This window comes from Phocoena phocoena, chromosome 7 (genome assembly GCF_963924675.1).
Source record: "Phocoena phocoena chromosome 7, mPhoPho1.1, whole genome shotgun sequence".
NCBI classification, from domain to species: domain Eukaryota; kingdom Metazoa; phylum Chordata; class Mammalia; order Artiodactyla; family Phocoenidae; genus Phocoena; species Phocoena phocoena.
Window position 1 is genome coordinate 26,308,190 of NC_089225.1, and position 18,988 is coordinate 26,327,177.

Here is an 18,988-nt window from a genome sequence, read left to right on the forward strand (position 1 = left end):
TTAATGTTTTCCTTCTGTGTATTTGTGCTAGTTGAATAAAGTTGAGAATTCATGCATTAAAAATTAACATCTTATTTAAACTCAATAATTCAGAAAATATAAAAAGAATTAACGCAAAGGAATTAGAAAAAATAAAATAACTACAGCAACTGATAAGATAGATTATCAAAAAAACCCAGAGTCATTTGTTTGAAAGATTAATAAAGTATAGATAAACCTATGGCAGGACCAATACATATAAAGGTAGATATACATATACATATACAATATATGTACAAACGAACAACAGAAGGAATGAAAGTAGGAAATAACTAAGAATATATAAAATAAAAAGATAGAGTGAGGTATATACTTTAATAATATATGAAAATAGGTAAAAATAAGACTTTTTCTGGAGAAATGTTACCAAAATTTCATATATTTCACAATTTTCATATATTTCAGAAGAACTATAAAATAATTTGATTCAACCTCCACTCTGAAAAAAGCATAGGTGTAAGGGACAGAAATAAGCTTATAAAACAGACTGTTCAAAGGCATCATGGGAATCTGAGAGCACAAAGTACATAGAGACGGCCTGGATCTTTGGAATGGCTTGTAAAAGCTCTTGCTTTGGAGTCAGGAGGAATGAAGCGCAAAAGCTCTTCTCTAACATCTCTTTACCACAAGGCTCTGGGCAAATGAAGTAACCTTCTGTGTCTCAGTTTCCATAGGTATAAAATCAGAGAATTAATAATATCTAATTGGCTTCTTGTGAGTTATAAATAAATTACCTATGACATTTTAGATGCTTGATAAATGGTAGCTATCAGTAATATTATAATTAAATTTAAGAAATTATTTATATGGAGTTTGGGATTAACATATACACACTACCATATAGAAAATAGATAACCAACAAGGACCTACTATTGTACAAAACAGATAACCACAGTGAACTATACTTCATATTTTGTAATAACCTATAAGGGAAACAAATCTGAAAGGCATATATATACATATATAAAACCGAATCACTTGGTTGTGCGCCTGAAACTAACACAACATTGTAAATCAACTACACTTCAATAATAAATAAATAAAAATAAAAATAGAAAGAAAAACCAGAAAGGAAAAAAAGAAATGATTCATAGAGGTGGGAGTTTTGAATAGAGTATAGGATTCAGATTTCCAGAGAGAATGTAGAAGAAAGATACTGTCATACTGAAAAGTCATAGATGGCAATGAGCAGCGTACATGAAGGAGGTGGTAAAATGAAGTCATATATGTGAAAGTACTTTACATTCTTGGCCATGATGCATTTATTATCATTACTAATGACAAAACCATAAATAATGTGCATGGAGTGGAAACCCACAGTGGAAGACAATGAAACATCAGATTGGAGAGATTAAATGAACAAAAATGAAGAAAGCCTTTAATGTCAGGCTGAGGATATGAGGTTCTTTTCATGAATAATGAAGAGTTACTTCTAAAATCATGGATGGAGACTGATATGTAAAACTCTCACTTTATTAAGATAAATAAAGGAATGGATGGCCAGATTGTAAACCACCACAGCTTCACTGCCCTGATCTCTTCACCTTTATCTTCCATTATTCCCCAAGGTAGCCCATCTGCTTAACATCACTTTATTCTTTACTATATGTATGAGCTCTTTTCATCAATTCTCATCTTCCAGATCTGGATTACCCTCCCCCTTTTCAATAAAAATATTATATTCCTTCAACTTTTTGATATTTTACTTCTCGCAAACTGTAGAAACAAGAGGATGATAAAAAATAGGCTGGAAAGAAGACTGCCATGATCATTACACCTGCCTGGACTGTGCTGTGGCACAGATGCTTTTTTTTTAGAATTAAAGTTTGGGTGCAATAAAAAAATTTTGTTTAAATAAATAAAAAATGGAGTAAATGGAGCTCCAAATCAACTATAACTCAATAAAAAAATATAAAGTAAATGGGGCTCCAAAAAATAAAAAAAGTTTGGGTGATGGACACAGTGTACTGCTAGGTGATCATTATGTTTACGCAGTTTTGTATTTACATCCATGATCTCTTTCTTTAAAAAGATATGTTTTAAAATAAATACATTTATAAAAAAATCTTTTAAAAAATGAGCGATTAAGAACAAAGAAATATATTGGTGGGTAAATCTAACCTAATTCAGGCTAAAAGAAAATAAAAGGGAGATGCTACAATGTTCTCTCCAATGTTACTAGAAATATGCTGCAAATTTGTAAGTAGGCTACTACCAAACAGCAAAGGAATCAGAGATAGAAAAGAAATGCAGTCAGTAGCAATAGTCTGGGTTTTCATAAGTAAAAAGAAAATACTTCAGAGAAAGGTGATTAATAAATTATGTATTAAAGAGGGAACATGTAAGGCACTGATTAAATAAAGTACCCAGGTACCCAAGAGAAGTGAGATTTATTTTTATTAAATAAAAAAAAGATTATAAAAATGGTATTTTGAAAATAATTATAGTTAACTAATAAGATGTTAAAAGTGAACTTAGAGAAAATAGAGTAACTTCAGCAATTCAGCCAATGGCAGAGTGTAAAGAATTTAGGAAGGGATGATTAGAAAGAAATAAGAGAATATGAGACAACTACAGAGGAAAATTCAGGAGGAAATATATGGGCGAGTCATGCTTCTAATTTGAGGCATAAAGAGTACTATTATTTTTTATTTTTAAAATGTCAAGAAGAATAAGCACAGATATTGCATTCAATAAAGAGAACACATTTTAAAAGGAAGCACTCTGCTTAAGAATGATGGGGAAAAAGAACAAAAGAAGAGCAAGAAAAAAGAAATTTTACTTTTAAAGTCCAATAGTCAATTCATTTTTATTGAACTGTGAATCTGCTGTAGGTTTTTCAAAAAGAAATGATATGAATAAAACACAGAATAAATTTTTTTATGTATGAAAATTGGTTTAAATCAAAAATAAGTTTTAATACCTAACAAAACCTCTATTATCTGTAACAATATAAATGCTAAAAATGGTATTTAATACACTGTATGTTGAGGAAGGGATAAATTACCAGCAGGTTAAAGTTTCCATGTAAGAAAAGCTCTGTACTAACTTTAAAAGGTAAAATATACTTTTGCTTCTCTGTCAAATTATAAACAAAGCCAGGTGTGAAATACAGCAATCTTAACAGTGAGAAATGATATGGTACTATTAGAGTTTCTTTCTAAGCTGAGGGTAGAAGGGGTCAGTTCCATTAGAAGAATTATCTTTGCACCTGGTAAATTATATTCAAATGTTGAATTGTTCTAATATTCAGCTTGAGTTGTGATTGATTTCACAGAGTACAAAGCCACTATAATAAGTCAATCATTTTGTCATCTGTATCCAAAAACCAGACATAGAGCCAATTCTCATGTAAAACATGATTATAAATATATCTGAGGTCAAAGTTTGATCTATCATTTCCCTACTCCAAACATGTATATGAAATGGCTATTTTTATTACAACAAACTGCTATTTTTTTTTCAGCTTCTCATGCCAATTACGTTGTGCAAGAACTTTGAAGGAGAAAGAGTTAGATAAATGTTTGTGAAACTTATGCTTCTAGGACTCAAATTTTAACAGCTAGGAGAAAACAACTACAAGACAACATTTGAAATAAAATAAGAAAATAATTTAACATTCTCTGAAAAAAATCATGTTTTTAATTGCATATTATTTTATTGGATACTATGTAAAACACAAGAGAAAAATCTATAACTTGATTTCTGACTTCAAGATGCTTATTACTTTATTGGAGAAGTAAAGAGCAAAGGAAGAAAGAATATAGAAATTAAAAAAGCAAATTAAAAATGTGACCACATATTTTCTTGGACAAATTCTAGATATAGAAAGGAGAAATAAGCGGAGAGCAAGAATATTTGGAAGAAGACTCTATTAAAGAAGAAAGATTTGACCTAGTAGGTTTTAAAAAATATCCAGGATTTTTAGAGACAAAGAGGGAAAGTACAATGTAAGTAGAAGAAACAAAATGAAAAAAGTTTATGATGTATGGGTTCTTAGGAGCCTGATGAAGCCTGGGTACTCCTAATCAGAAATTTTTTTTTTTTTTTTTTTTTTTTTTTGCTTTATGCGGGCCTCTCACTGCTGTGGCCTCTCCCTCTGCGGAGCACAAGCTCCGGACGCACAGGCTCAGCGGCCATGGCTCACGGGCCCAGCCGCTCCGCGGGGCATGTGGGATCTTCCCGGACCGGGGCACGAACCCACGTCCCCTGCATCGGCAGGCGGACTCTCAACCACTGCGCCACCAGGGAAGCCCCCAGAAATTTTTAAAGACTACAAAAACAGTAAGAAAACAGTAAAAAAAAAAAAAAAAAACTTTACATAGAAAAAAGTATCAAATATATTCAAATACAATTATCAAAATTAAAAAAAACCCCAATTTTTGATGGAGTAATATATGTACTTTTTAAAATTAATGCATTCAGTAACAAGATTGAGCAGTGGGTCTAATGACTCCCATTACTGAAGTAGCAGTGGTTTTCAAAGCCTGAACATAAGTGATATTTTGCAATATTAGCAACAACTTTAACATGGTATGAATATGCCTATCACTTCTATTGGAAACACAGTCATAGCTGCTGCTAAGCACTGGTCTGTGGTATACATTCACAACTGAAAGAAATGTTAACCTTCAGTGAGAAATTAAAGAAAATAAAGGTGTAAAATTTTCCCTAACAAACTTCATGGACCCCTTCAATTCTATCCATGGACCTGTAAGTGTCCTGTGACTCAAATTAAGAATCTGGAGAAGACAGTGGGAAGCCACCATTCATTAAGCACCTAATGGGTATAGGGCACAGCAAAAAGTGCTTCATGTTATTCTTACAGCATGTTGTTGTAATGGGAATTGATATTTGAAAGATGAGAAAACTAAGGCTCAAGGAGTTTTAGGTAACCTGCCTGCAGCCACATACATAATGAATGCCATTTATAGGATTAGAGTTCAAATTTCAGATTCTATAGCCTTTGTTTGCTTTTCCTACTGTGGAATATGATCTAGAGAATCAGCAGAATGTCTTAAATGGACAATCAGAAGATGAACACAGCCAGAGCAAGGAGTTGTTTTCAAGAGTAGTCGAAATACAGTTGGAAGTGTGGGACAGGGCCAGTCTTTGGAGGGTTCTAAACATTCAAAGAGAAATAAAAGTAAATGCTTTGGAGCAGACAAAAATAAGCACCTAGGGAGGAAGATGACAAAAGCAGTTATTTAAGGAAAAGATAATCAGATGGACTGTAATGGTAAAGGATTATTGTAGTATTTTCTGTCCAGAAGATTTTGAAGTAGGTCTAATATGACACATTATACTTAAATGCCTTTTCTAAAATTAGTTGTACCCATTATTGATTTTCTGAGGTGTTTTTGCATTTTTTCTCAATATCTATTCTTAAATATAGCAAGATACACAACACACATACACACACACATATCACTTCCTATTCTTAAATATAGCAAAACACACATCTACTTACTGACACTTGTGCAACTTTCACCATCCACATCCAGCTTCCACCCTTCATAACATGAGCACTTGACTGTGTGCTTGTGTTGCTCACACACTTGACTGCACTTCAGATGGTTGCTGCAATAATCTACAATTTCACATGTTTTATTGTCTCTGCTGAGTTGAAGTCCTTCAGGGCAAGAACAGACAATTCCTCTTCCAGGAACAACAGAACAGTGGTTGCTACAGCCTCCATTGTTCAGTGAACATTCATCTATAAAAGGAGAGGAACAGATTATAGGGCATCATCAATTGTTTTGCTCAATTAAATACTAATCACTGAACTCAATTCTCTAAGGCTAGAATTAGAGAAAGGATATTATAAATGAATGGAGAAAGCACTCTTTAGATTTTTGTCCCAGAAGTTGGGGTAGAAATGATGAAAGAATTCATCTAATGACCAAATAGAGTTCTATATGACAGAAATTGGGAATGGAAGATTTTCATTTCTATAAATCTTTGGAGTACACTTTGTTTTACTCCATAGAAGTAAAGTGAGTTCAATGTTTCCATTATTACTGGAAAGATTATGCTGAGCCTTTTAGCAGTTATGCAAAATCAGTTTTTGAGGGCTTCCAAAAGGGACTCACATACACTGGTGATCTGAAAATCTGACTTATCTCAGTGTTTATAAATAAACAGGCATACACATACACATGTATTTATTATATCTATATATCTTTTTCTACACCTATAGTGTGATTTATAATAATAATCCAGAATGGATTAGTTTGTCCTTTACTGGCTACAGATATTTTTTTATTTTCTTAGATATTTATTTTTAAATTAGGTAAATTATACACTGTACTTCATATATTGGTTATTATTATTAATTCAATGAGGGCATGGAAACATAATAAATAATACACAAAAATACTTGACCTGGCATTTTGGCTGAAATAATCAGCAAGTAGACTGTTGTATAAAGAAAGAGAACTTCTCTTTCAGGGCACTTATAGTTTATAATCACACATTAGATATATTTATTTATCATTCTATTTCATCACAAGATTGTAGGATCCATGAGGGTATGCAAAATATTCATTCTGTTTACCATGTATATCCCACAGCTAGCATAGTGCCTAGCATAGAGTAAGCAGTTAAAAATATTTGTTGAATAACAAAATTTAACAAAATCATTCAAAAGCACACAACTGCCCCTAAATTGAGCTAGTATTTGTCCAACTGGGAAATTTCAAGATGTCATATTTACGCCCTTGACAAAAACAGCAAATAATTGTTTTCGCAACCATGATATTACCTAGTATTATATACTATTAGGTGCATAGTAATAAGGCCAAAAGAAGCGTTGTCTTTCTTTGCTTTAAAAATATGTTTGAGTAGTTTTCAAAGATTGTTCAGTTAGGTGTGTTTTGAGACATACTGAAAAGGAATGTTGTTCAATGATTGGCGAATTGCAATAATAATTACTTATATACCTCTAATATTTCCTGTTGTCTATGGAAATTCATCCAGCTCAAAAATTGGACTGGAATGTAAGACTTTCAAAAATATTCTCTACACATTTTAAACTTCTGTATGGGTCAACTATTCTTCACATTTGTCACCATAAAAGAAGTTACAGTAATAAGAAAAGAAAAATGATTACATTAACTGTTTTCTCTAAGAATTCAAGTTTGGCATTATTTTAGAAGAAAAAAAACATAGATTCATTTCTTGGTTCCTTCAAATATGTTTGTTCACCTGTAATCATAATCATTTCAAAACAGCAGTCGTTTCAAAGTCTTTGCCCCATTTTGTTCCATTGACATTCTTTTTCAAGAGAATTACTGTAAAGAAATGTCATCATACACAGCGGGTGAAAAAAATTGTTACAATGCTTTTAGCTTATTTCAAGTACGACTGTTCTCTCAGCATTCAAATGTCTCTTTCTGACACTACCTGTGGAATTAAATCCTAGATTTAAGGATAAACAAAATTCACGTTGAAACTCTACAACTTAATATATAAATTTAATGGCAATATTTGTATGGCTAGCCCCTTGTCAATTTTCCCTTAACCCTAAACCTATCATTAAATCCTGCAGCTTCTTTTTAAATTTTTTGCTACCCGACAAAGACTCTCTCATTGACCAAGCTTTAGTCAAGCACCTCTGAACCCTCAGTCTTGGCTGATAAAACTGCCGACTCTCGGCACAAACAATTTCATTGTCTAATCCTCTCCCCAACCCCCTCTTCCCAAGCCAATAAGAGACTTAGACAAACACTAGCACAGTTTTTAACAGCTCATGGCAGCATCCCTAAAATGACCTCAGCCCTCCTTAAAGTGTCTTCCTGAGAAAGCTCTATGACTCCATGATGCTGCAGAAATTTACTATTGTTTTTCCCCAAACCTGATGATAGGAAGATAGGGCCCTGAGCCCCACCTCAGAGCAGTTACTTTAGAAAGCTTGCAATATAAATCCTTTCTCTGTACCTTTGAGATGTCAATCATCTACCACTCAGAACTGTTCCTCCCAACCCCAGGATCTGAAAGCCATCTTTTTGAAATGCAAACATTTAACGAGATAACTCTCTCACCCTTACTCCCAACCCTGTGGGTACCTTGCTCTGACTTGTACCACTAGCCTCCAGTCATAAAGATATGAGAAGTTTGTCTCTTCTCTGGGATGAGCACCAATTAACAAACCCAGATGGCCTAGTCACATGGGCCAATGCCCCATTAACACCCCTTAGTGCCTTTCCCATAGCACATTCCAGCCTTTAAAAAGTTTCTCATCTTTTGTTTTGGTGAAGCTGATTTCAATTAATATTGGATACTCTTCCCTATTGCAATAGTTATTACTGAGTAAATATCACTTTAACTAGTATCCAGTTTTATCTTTGACATACCCTTATAACAAAAATCAACAGTTAACTCCCTTCTTGAATGACTGAAATCTCTTCTTATTTCTTTCTTAAGTGCATATCTCTTTCCTCTTGAAATCACTTAAAATTCCCCCTGAAAAAATAATCTCTCCACCAGGATTCAACTTATCTTCTTGAGCTCTCTCTTTTCTTAAAATTTTATAGACCAGATTTATTTGGAGAAAACAAACAACCTCACTACCCAAACGATGGATGTTTATATCTCAAGACACCTCCCAAATACTGTCTACAGATTACAAGTAATTTTCATATATTTTACATGTATTGAGGAACAGGATATGAATCAATCCCTGTTTTTGTTTCAACGGGAAGTAGGGGGATAAAAAAACGGCTATTTTAGATACAACTATTTGGAAGGAGTTGACATGAAGAGGGCAAACACTACATTTTCACCATCTATAGCAAATGGTTTACTAAACCCTTTCAACTTTGGGTATCTTTCTCTAAAATCCACTCTTTAGCTACAAGCCAATTCATGCCAATTATTTAAAGTTAATTCACTTGGTATATCTTTCATGTCCACCGGGTAAATGATTCATTATGCCCATTGCTGCAGCACTCAAACCAACATCCCCGCCTGGCGGGACAGGGCCTAACCTAGTATTGGTTGGAAAAGGATTTGAAAACAAGAGACCAAAGTGTCATTTCCATACAGGAACCAATATTGCCGACCATCTATAAACTGACACACTACAAAGGTGCACATAAAAGCACCTTTTCAGAGGAAAGAAGAGCCTTCTGCAATTCAGTCAATCCCTTGACCAGTGATTGTTTTTGTTTTTCATTGTTCTAATTCTCCCTCAACTTCACCTGATAAAGGACAGAGTATGTGAGTTCAATATGCCACAGTGCTGCAATCAGTACAAAAATGTCTTTTTATCTCCTCTGGTACTTCCACACCTAGCTTTACTGTGACCTTTTCCACTCCCTGTAATCATTTAAAATCTTTGAGCAGGGCTTCTTAGCCAATGAGTACAGTAGCTTGATAAGCAAAAACTGATTTTCAATCGTGAAGTAGACAGAGAAATGAATTCAGAAGAAATCCCCTTTTCTCTTTTATTTTCCCAATTTAGGGAGCAGAGAATAGGAAAATAAGGCTTCATTTTCTTATGATTCTCTTCGTTTTTCTTAATGACTGTATTTTCTCTTCTTCACCTTTTATTTACTTCATTTAACCCAAAGGGTGAAGAAAAGATGGAAAAGCACTAATTTATTTCAAGACCTATAGTGCATTAAGTATTATTACCATGATTTCCTAATAGATATCATCTCCATTTTTTTATAAGGAAACTGACAATTCCAGAAATTAAGCCACCTGCCTAGGTGACTTAATTGAAGTAATTGAAGAATAGAATTCAAACTTGTCAAAATCTCATTTTTTTCTATAATTATACACTTTCAATTTTAAGACTGTTGACAGTTTCCTTCTTTTAGAATTGCTCTTACAAACTTCATGAGCAATTCTCATACATGGTAATGTAAGAGCTCTTTCCATCCACCGAACTACTCCACCAGGGAGAACAAGCTGGGAGAAAAAGAAGTGAATACAGATAAACTGTATAAATAAAGTCTGTCATCCTTTATTTGTAATTTTTTTGATTTAATTTTAGGGTTTCTGTTTGTTTAAATGATAGCATCACTGAATGAAGACTGTTCCATTTACTGTTTCAAGGTTGTTTTATAGAATCACAGACTATTTGGAAGAAAGGATGTTTTATTACATAAATTTAAAAAAGAATAATAGTCTTTTTATATCACTCAGTATGCTATTAATGCTCAATTCAGATCAATATATGATAACTTTAGGCTTAGTTGTCTTTCCTATTTCCAATCAGGCAGGTTCATCATTTCCTAAAGTCATTTTCTCACAGCCTCAAGTCATCTCATTATTGTTCTTATCGTGCTATAAATCTTCGTCATTACTCTATTGATGTCACCTTCAGTATTACCTAGAAAGCATATTTTTAAAAACTCCTTGCGAAATCTCTGATCTCCCCACAGAGAAGGAAATATAATTGCTTTATATGTGCTGGTGGCATAAGGAGATGGCTAGTGAAAAGTGATTTTACAGCTCAAAAGCTATCACACTGAAATCATCATTTTAACTAGATAAAGCATACTAAAGAAAGCTACTGTATGAAAACTAAAAACTTTTGAGAAAATTATATAAAATCAAGTAATATTCTATTGATTTCATTATCCAGTTTCTTCCTTTCCTCTTTTTAAAAAAGGTTTCTGTTGTAATGATCTGAAGTCCTGACAAAATACATTGGGTGGTAGTAAATTTCATCCCATAGTTTAATAATAACAGGAGTCTTCTGTTCTGAGCAACTCACTGACAGAATATAATCAATTCAATTGTGGGAACATCATTGACTATTCAGAGATTTAAATGATGAATGCAGCTGTACAATTGTTAAGTTAGTTGGATCAGGTAGCCTTTTCTGCTTCATTTTTAGAGATTTCTGATCATATTTAATTTTTTAAATAAATATACAGTGCCTGTAAAATGTAAACAGGATTCAACCCTAAAAGTTACATTTAAAGAAATGACTGGAAGGAACAAATGCTACTATAATAACTATCAGCTACTGGACTAAAAGGTTCTAGTCTCCAGAAAGAAGCAATGCAGTGAAACGTGCAATACCACAGAGGTCGCCTTCGTCAGACCCATCAGGACAATCCCTTCTCCCATTGCAGAGCTTCTCTGGCTGCAGGCAGACTGAAGTGTCATTAGCACAAGGGTACTTGGGTGGCCCACACAAGAAACTGTCACAGTCATCTTCATCTGATTGATCTTCGCAATCGATATCTCCATCGCATACCCAGTCTTTGTTGATGCATCTCCCTTAAGAAAATAGCAATAACATGCATTTAGTTTTTGCAATTAAGCCACTGGAATAATGAGTAGTCATTGTCTTCAGTCAGAGGCAGAACAAATTGCCATTAGCAAGAAATCTATTTGCTGATAGTTTGACATTTTCATGACAGCATTTGAGTAGTTCTTGTCCTCATTGTAATAGTGTTCTTAGGGTTAAAGCCTTGATATTTCTTTAGTTTCAAGTTATTGCCTTACCCTATTTAAAAAAAAAATCTGTAACTCATTGAAAGTTTAATTACTTTTAAAAGCAAAATTTAAAGATATATTTATAGTAGTATAAATCCTTTTCAGAGCCCTAAATTTAGATAGGTGCTATCACTGTATTTTGGAGACCTAAAATTAAGCAAATGCTTTATTTTTGAAGGTGAAGATGTCCTTCCATTTACATTTATAACCTTAGCAACTCCACTCCTCACATTCAGACTTATGTACATGCCCTTTCATAGAAGAATGTAAAATGTTACTAAACATTTTAGTAGCTAAGATATATACAGACAAAATTTAGAGAAATATGTTCTTTATTGACTTTGAAAGAAAAAAATGAAGTGATTATTGTTTAGCCAGAATGTTTCAAAAGTAACAATGTGAAATTCCTAGAAAGCAATGGGTATTGACTATGTAAACTGTTTTTGTTCGTTGCAAATTATTCTTCCTTTCCAGAATATTTCTGTTTTTCTTCTAATTAATCATCTTTTCTGAATTATACAATGTTAATGTGTAATATGAATAAAAAATGTTCCTAAAGATAAATACTGGTTATCGGTTGACTACACCAACATCTCATAAAATGAGTGGGGCAAATAAAAGGGAAATGGAAAAATGTTAGGTTGTATATGTCCAAGAGTCATTATGTATTTAAATGTCTTCTTCAAACTCAAGGCTACTGAATTTTAAAATATTTAAAATATTTGTGAAAAGATGTTTTATTTATAGAAACATATTAATAATTCTCTATGCTACTATATATCAAATAAGAGAAAAACAAATGATCAGTTCCACAGTTAATATAAATAAATTTGATAATATTCAACATTATTTATTGATCAAAATACTCTTAAAATAAAATGAATTATTTTATTCACATAAAATGAACACTTTATTAATGAATTTGAATATAAATGGAGGAACATTATAAAATTTTGCTTTAACATCATAAATAAAACTAATAATGTTATTATTTTGTATTGCCTGGAAATATTATGTAATATAATTAGACAATAGAAAGAAACGAGGTATAAAACTAGAAAAGAATATCATTACATGCAGTTAATATAATCACATAATTATAAATCAATAAAAACTAAATAAGAACTATAAGAAACTAAGAATTTAAAATATATGTAGCTAGTTTCAAAAATTATACAAAAATCAATAGATTTCATATATACAATGATAATATAGTAGAAGAAAAGGTCAACCAAAAAATCTACCATAAAACAAAGTATTTTGAGTTAAACTACACAAAAACTGTATATAATTTATATGAAAATTTAAAAGTTTATAAAGAAACTCAAAAGAAGCCTGGAATAAAGATATAGTTTGGTTTTAGAGAGGAAGATATATTAAAAGTATTATTTTTCCCCTAATTAATACCATTCCAATAAAATAGTAACAATATTATTGTAATCCCATGAACTTATCCTAAACTTAAGAAAACTGCAAATATCATGAGGAGTCTTCTAAAAAAAATAGAGGAACACTAATGAGTAGGAACTATATATGCCAGGAATTTAGAAGTGTTTTAAAGTAACATTGGTTAAAATTTTTTCATAACAGGATATCAATAAGCATCAATTATTAAACAGCATAGAGACATGAGAAGCACAGTCATTTATGTACATAGTTTTAATATACAAAAACTGACAATTCAAAATCGTAGAGAATAAATAATTACAAAATTAATAATGTTAGGATTGTTGATGAGCCACCTGGAGGAAAAAAAAATGCTGAATCTTTACTTGATCCTTACACCAAAAGAAATTATAGACAGATCAAAGAAGTGTTTTAAAATAATAACAATGATAATACACATTCTAGAATAAAATAGCTATTAAAACAAGAACATTACAAACATAGAAAACATAAAGGACAAATTGACAAACTTAAATACTGTCCACACTGAGCAATAAAATCCATCTACAGAGTCAACATAAAGTCAATAAAACAGAAAAAAAATCATTATATTTGACAAAAAGGGCATATTTCTTTAAAATAGAAAAGCCTCATAAATCAATATGATAAAGATCAATAAACCAATATAAGTGCAAGATTCACAATGAATCAATAATGGCTTACAAACGTAAGATGTTCAAAAAATCTTTCAATTAAAAAAGTAAACAAAAACAGCAATATGATAGCATTTTTTCTCTCACATTGATTAAGATTAAAAAGTTGTATAACACAAAGATAGATTTGACAAGGGTATAAAAAAACAACCCCAGTGTTGAAGGGGCTGCAAATTGGGATAATCTCTCTGTAGGCCAATATTATGAAATCTAGTAAATTAAAATGTATCAACTCCTCACGACAGCAATTCTAATTTTGGAATTTTTTTCATTGGTATATTTGCCCGATGTGCAAAGATGCATATGCAAGGGTATGTGTTGCTGCTTTGTATATATTAGCAAAAGTCTGTTAACAACTTAAATCAGCATTGCAAGACTGGTAACATCAACTACAATGCATCCATACATTGAAATTATACACTTGAGTGAAAAACAATGAGATAATTCTGCATAAATTAAAAGAATCTTCAAATCATGTTAAAAAAAAAAGGCCTACACCTGAGTTTGCTGTAGGCTTTCTTTTATATTAGAAGAGAATTATCTGTTTATCAATATCTGTGACTATATTTCCATACATATGTCAATATAAGCACATGCATAGGCTTGTCTCTACATGAATTCTTTCTGGAGGGTTATGCAGAAAATAATGAAAAATGATTGCTTCTGGCGAGGAAGACAAGGTGGCTGGAGTAGAAGCCAGATGGACTTTTCATTGAATCCTTTTGTGTTATTTTGTTTTCCTTCCACTATATTTCCATGTAACTTTTCAAAAAAAATACTAGCTCATTTTAAAATGATAAAGATGAAACATATACACATATGCCACAAAGTCAGATAGTTTCTACAAATACAGAGGTTACTCTGTGCCTTATACTTTCCTAGAGAGTTTAGGTAATATAAGAAAGTCCTAAGACCCGTTCCCTGTCACCAAGGAGTTTATAATCTAGTTAGCAAGACAAGATCAATGCATAATACATATTTGTAGTCTAAAATATGACATCCTGTACTTAAGTATTAAATTGTATGGGATCATCTGCAAGTATAATAGAATGAAGGGAGAATTCAAGAATAATATAGTAATTTCCATTTTTAGTTTGTAAATCAAGATGCAGCTTACATTTTCCTCATACACACTCCATAATGACATTCTTAACCACTGACTCCAGAATGACCCTAAATTGTTTCAACAAACCCATCCATAAATCACTATCAATCTTTTAGAGTCAGAGTAGCAGTAAAACCTATTTGCCACCCCTGATCTAAATGCTGCCTGGAAAAGGTAAAGAAAAATCTTATGCAAATGACTAATAACTTTAACATAGATTATGTTACCAGAGATATGAATAAATATGAATACATAGCTTAGATAAAATGTACAAATTTCAATAGCTCTCTCCTCCCACTGATTTTGCAGGGGATGTTTGAAACTTAATTGCTTTTCCCTTTCTTGTTTGGTTTTAATTTTTATAAAAATGTAGATAAGAGAGTACACCAGGTATGATAAGTTTAGTTAAATTTCTATTTCATACCCATTAATTGAATAAAACCCAAAAGCAAATTACCTTAGTAAATATGCTTAAAGAGTGTTGATTTTTACTTGATTTGTATCAAGACAAATACTTACATAGTGAAATCACTGGACATAACATAGTGCAAAGTAAAGTATTACAACTTCCCTTGTTTAAGCTCCTTCCTTTATATATATAAGAAAGTTGAAACTCAGGTCAAATTAGTATTTTTAAAACAAAATAAAGATTAATAATTCTAAAATGTGTTACAGAAATTATACACATCCAATATCTAAAAACACAAAATCTTTAAAAATAACTTTTAAAAATATTGTGCACAAATAAGTTCAAATAACCAAGTAAACCAGGTTCAAATTGTCTTTACTAATTCTTCTTTAAAGAGATATCACAGGTTAAAAAAATATTTGGTGTTTATTATCAAGTTGAGTTCTACATAATATTTTCTGATTTATTTATGAAGATGTTTTCAACTTGATTCTTACTATGTGTGCAAGACACACTCTTGTGGGAATTGTAGTTCTGTCCTTTGAGCAAAGAGAATAAGAACAGCCAAGCAACAGCAGCAACAAAAAACAGAAATAGCAAAAATCAGCATGTTGGTATCATGGCAGTTACTACAATCACACACACACACACATACACACACACACACTCTCTCTCTCTCTCTCTCTCTCTCATACATACACTCAGGACTTTGTAAGGACTATTTTGATTTGTGTAACCTTGAAATATACAGTTTAGGTCTAAAGTCAGTAGAAAGTCAACAGCTATCGGAAAACTAAGAGGTCCTAAGAATTCCTAGAAAATGTGCTGCTTTCCTCAAATAAACTTATATGATCGCTTCCAAAGTTCCTTTTCTCTCTGTTAAACTGCTTTGGCTATTTTTTAAAAATAGATTTATTAATTTGTGAACTGCTTGACTGTCTTTTGTCTTTATGAAAGACAACACGCTACAAGAGGACAATTTCTGTCCTGGGATATGACTGGCAGTTAATATCAAGAATATGGGTATGAAGAAAAGTGAATCTTTGAAAAAATCCAAAAGGATTTACTTAATAATATGATTTTTTTGAATATTGGTTTTTGAAATACAATGTCTTTTAATTTGTATACTACTAACCTTTAATCCCACACACATATTTATTTCTCTAACAATGTTTGGCTTTGATTCAATTCAGCAAATATTTGTTGAGTATTTTGTACCTGTCTAGCTACTGAACACTGTAGGAAAATTGGAAAGACAAATTCCTGACCTTGTGGAGGAATAAGTCGAGTAGTGACAAACGTTCAATAAAAAAAGGATGAGATAAAACAAGCCTTATAACAATTACAGAGTGCTATGGAATTTCAAGGAGCTAGAAAAGATGTATGATTGAAAGGCTGAGGAAGAGAAAGCTTTACTAAGATGTTATTCAGAAAGGGGTTTTGAAGAGTGGCAGTGAATAGTAGATACGGACACAAGAAAAAAGGCATTTCATCCAAACAGCTGTCTTATCTGTATAGTCTTAACATTCAAATACATACCCTCTGCAAAAGCAAATAAAAGGAAAGAGAGAGAGAACAATTTAATAGTATGGTACTTTACTGCTGCTACTCAGTGGGAGTGTGTCAGGGCACAGATGGTGAAAGTAAATCAACTCTCCCTTAATTTGGTCCCTCTTCCATTTCTGAGTGAATGCACTATAAAATTATATTTTGTACATTTATTCTTTGTTTTATGCTAAATATTTTCTTAATGATACAGCTTTATGTACAAATTTTCATCAAAACTGTATATACAGAACCGTGTATATTGAGTTTTGTGGATGATTTTCAATGGTAATTTTGAACATAGGCAGTTTTAACTTTATTTGTTGAATCTAACCCACATGTAAGATGCAATTCCTATATATATGCATACACAGAGCAAGGGTGGGACTTGCTCCAGAGGCAGCAATAAAGCAGTCTGGGACTACAGTTCATGAAATGTTGATTCCTAATTCAAGAGTGTCTCCTAATCTTACAGTGGAGAACCACTGAAAGATTTTGAGAAAGTCTGTGATCAGGTCCCAGCTTACGAAGTAAGGGGAACCTAAAAACACGTGTAGAATGGATTGAAGATAATAATTGTCAGGGATGAAAATAGTAGCCCACACAAAGGTCTGAGTGAGATATAATACAGACTTAACCTTAAGCTCTGATGTGTGAATGGAAAGAACAGAATGGGTGCTGTTAAGAGAAACTGTAGAGGTAGCATCAGTAGGACCTGGAAAATTATTACACACTGGAAGTGTCAAAAGGTAGTTTCTGCTTTAAATTTAAATGTTTAGGAGAATGAAGATGTTTCTAACAGAAATAGAGGAGAGAGGAAGAATTTCTGGCTTTGGAGAGAAAGTGGGATTTTGAGCATAGCAATGGAAAAAATGGGTTTGAAGCGTGGGGTTCAACATCAGTGACAGAAATTTGGGAGGCATTTACCTGGAGGTGATGGTTGAAACTTTGGGAACAGAAGAATTTGCTATGGACACCTTACAGAAAGATGAGAGGGGTAAAACAGAGAAATTAAGAGAAAAATCTGTGCAATGTCTGAGATGGATTATGTATTCAACAGATATTTTTAAATTAAATATAAGGGATAGGCAAAGGGAAAAGGAGCAGGGGAAGATGAAATAAAAATAGAAATCTAAATGCTGAGTGGAAAGAGGGCAATTCAATATGAGATTTCATAAGGAAAAGTTTCAAGGAAAGGATATGTATTGGAGAGAAAGGTCAAGTATTGCAGAGAAAGAAGCCACTATACAGTATTAACAGTCAAAGGTATTGTTGATTAAGTTCATACTATGTTCTAGGCACTTTTTGTACAGTCTATTGGTTATCGTTATTAATATCTCTATTTTACAGATCAGAAAACTGCACCTTAGAGAGGTTTGGTAATCTATGCAAACTCACGTAGTTACTGAACGGCAGAGGAGGACTCAAGATTGAGAAGAGGATGGGCTGAAAAATCATTCCTGGTGACAACTGAAACAGCAATTTCCATCAAAGGTAGGGAGAGGATGTTAGACAGCAAAAGGTAAAAGAATGAATGAGAAAAAAGACGTCGAGGTACACTACACAAGATGATTCAACGAAGGGAAGGAGGAAGACAGGAAAACTGATAAAATAAAATGTTTTTGAGGTTATTGTGCTAGGTATACTTACAAAGAGAAAGAAAAATTAGTGTAGAGAAAGAAACTGAAGACATGAGCAAGAAAAATGACTAAGGTCCCATGGGATATAGGAGGTCACAGGATCAATAGCTAAAGAAGACACCTTCTTGGCAGAATGGAGGGTATTTCCTATTTAAGATACAGGATTAAAGGAGGAAAAGAGTAAGTATACAGCAAAGTGTTAAAAATGCCAGTGGGAGGAATAAAGAGAGTAACATACAAGGCTTATAAGAAGCTATATGCACAAAAAATCTATTAGATTTAGAGCACATAGACAATGGAGAGCTCACCATGTTATTTCATCAGAAATAAATAAAAGTATACCACAGGGTCAGTTACAGGAAGGGAAAAAAAAGTGCTCTATTTAGAAAATTCTTCATATACAATCCACCATATAGTTTTAACAAAATCACTATTCCATTGTAGGATAAGTTTGGTTCTAATTATCTAGATGGATTTTTACCACAGATTAAACTCACCATTTCACTTTTTATTTACTGACACAACGACAGGGTAAGGGAAAAAACAAAAACAAAAACAAAAAAAAACACCTAAACATAGAAAAGAATAACACTTTGCCATTCACACAAGCCCACAATGGATTTTCATTACATGAGAGGATCAGAACAGAGGATGATGTTTATGAAGCCACTGTCAGAGTTAAACCCCCTTGTGT

The 18,988-nt window shown here is 32.5% G+C and overlaps 1 protein-coding gene across 1 annotated transcript in view; it reads right to left on the reverse strand.

Annotated features, from left to right (window-relative positions):
* Positions 1 to 18,988, reverse strand: part of LRP1B (LDL receptor related protein 1B) — a 1,473,103-nt gene that overhangs the window by 633,353 nt on the left and 820,762 nt on the right. Inside the window, exons 22-23 of the mRNA XM_065880137.1 lie at positions 11,077 to 11,277; positions 5,510 to 5,755 (exon numbers count right to left, since the gene is read on the reverse strand). Of these exons, the coding sequence (XP_065736209.1) occupies positions 5,510 to 5,755; positions 11,077 to 11,277 (447 nt within the window). The remainder of the gene's footprint in view (positions 1 to 5,509; positions 5,756 to 11,076; positions 11,278 to 18,988) is intronic.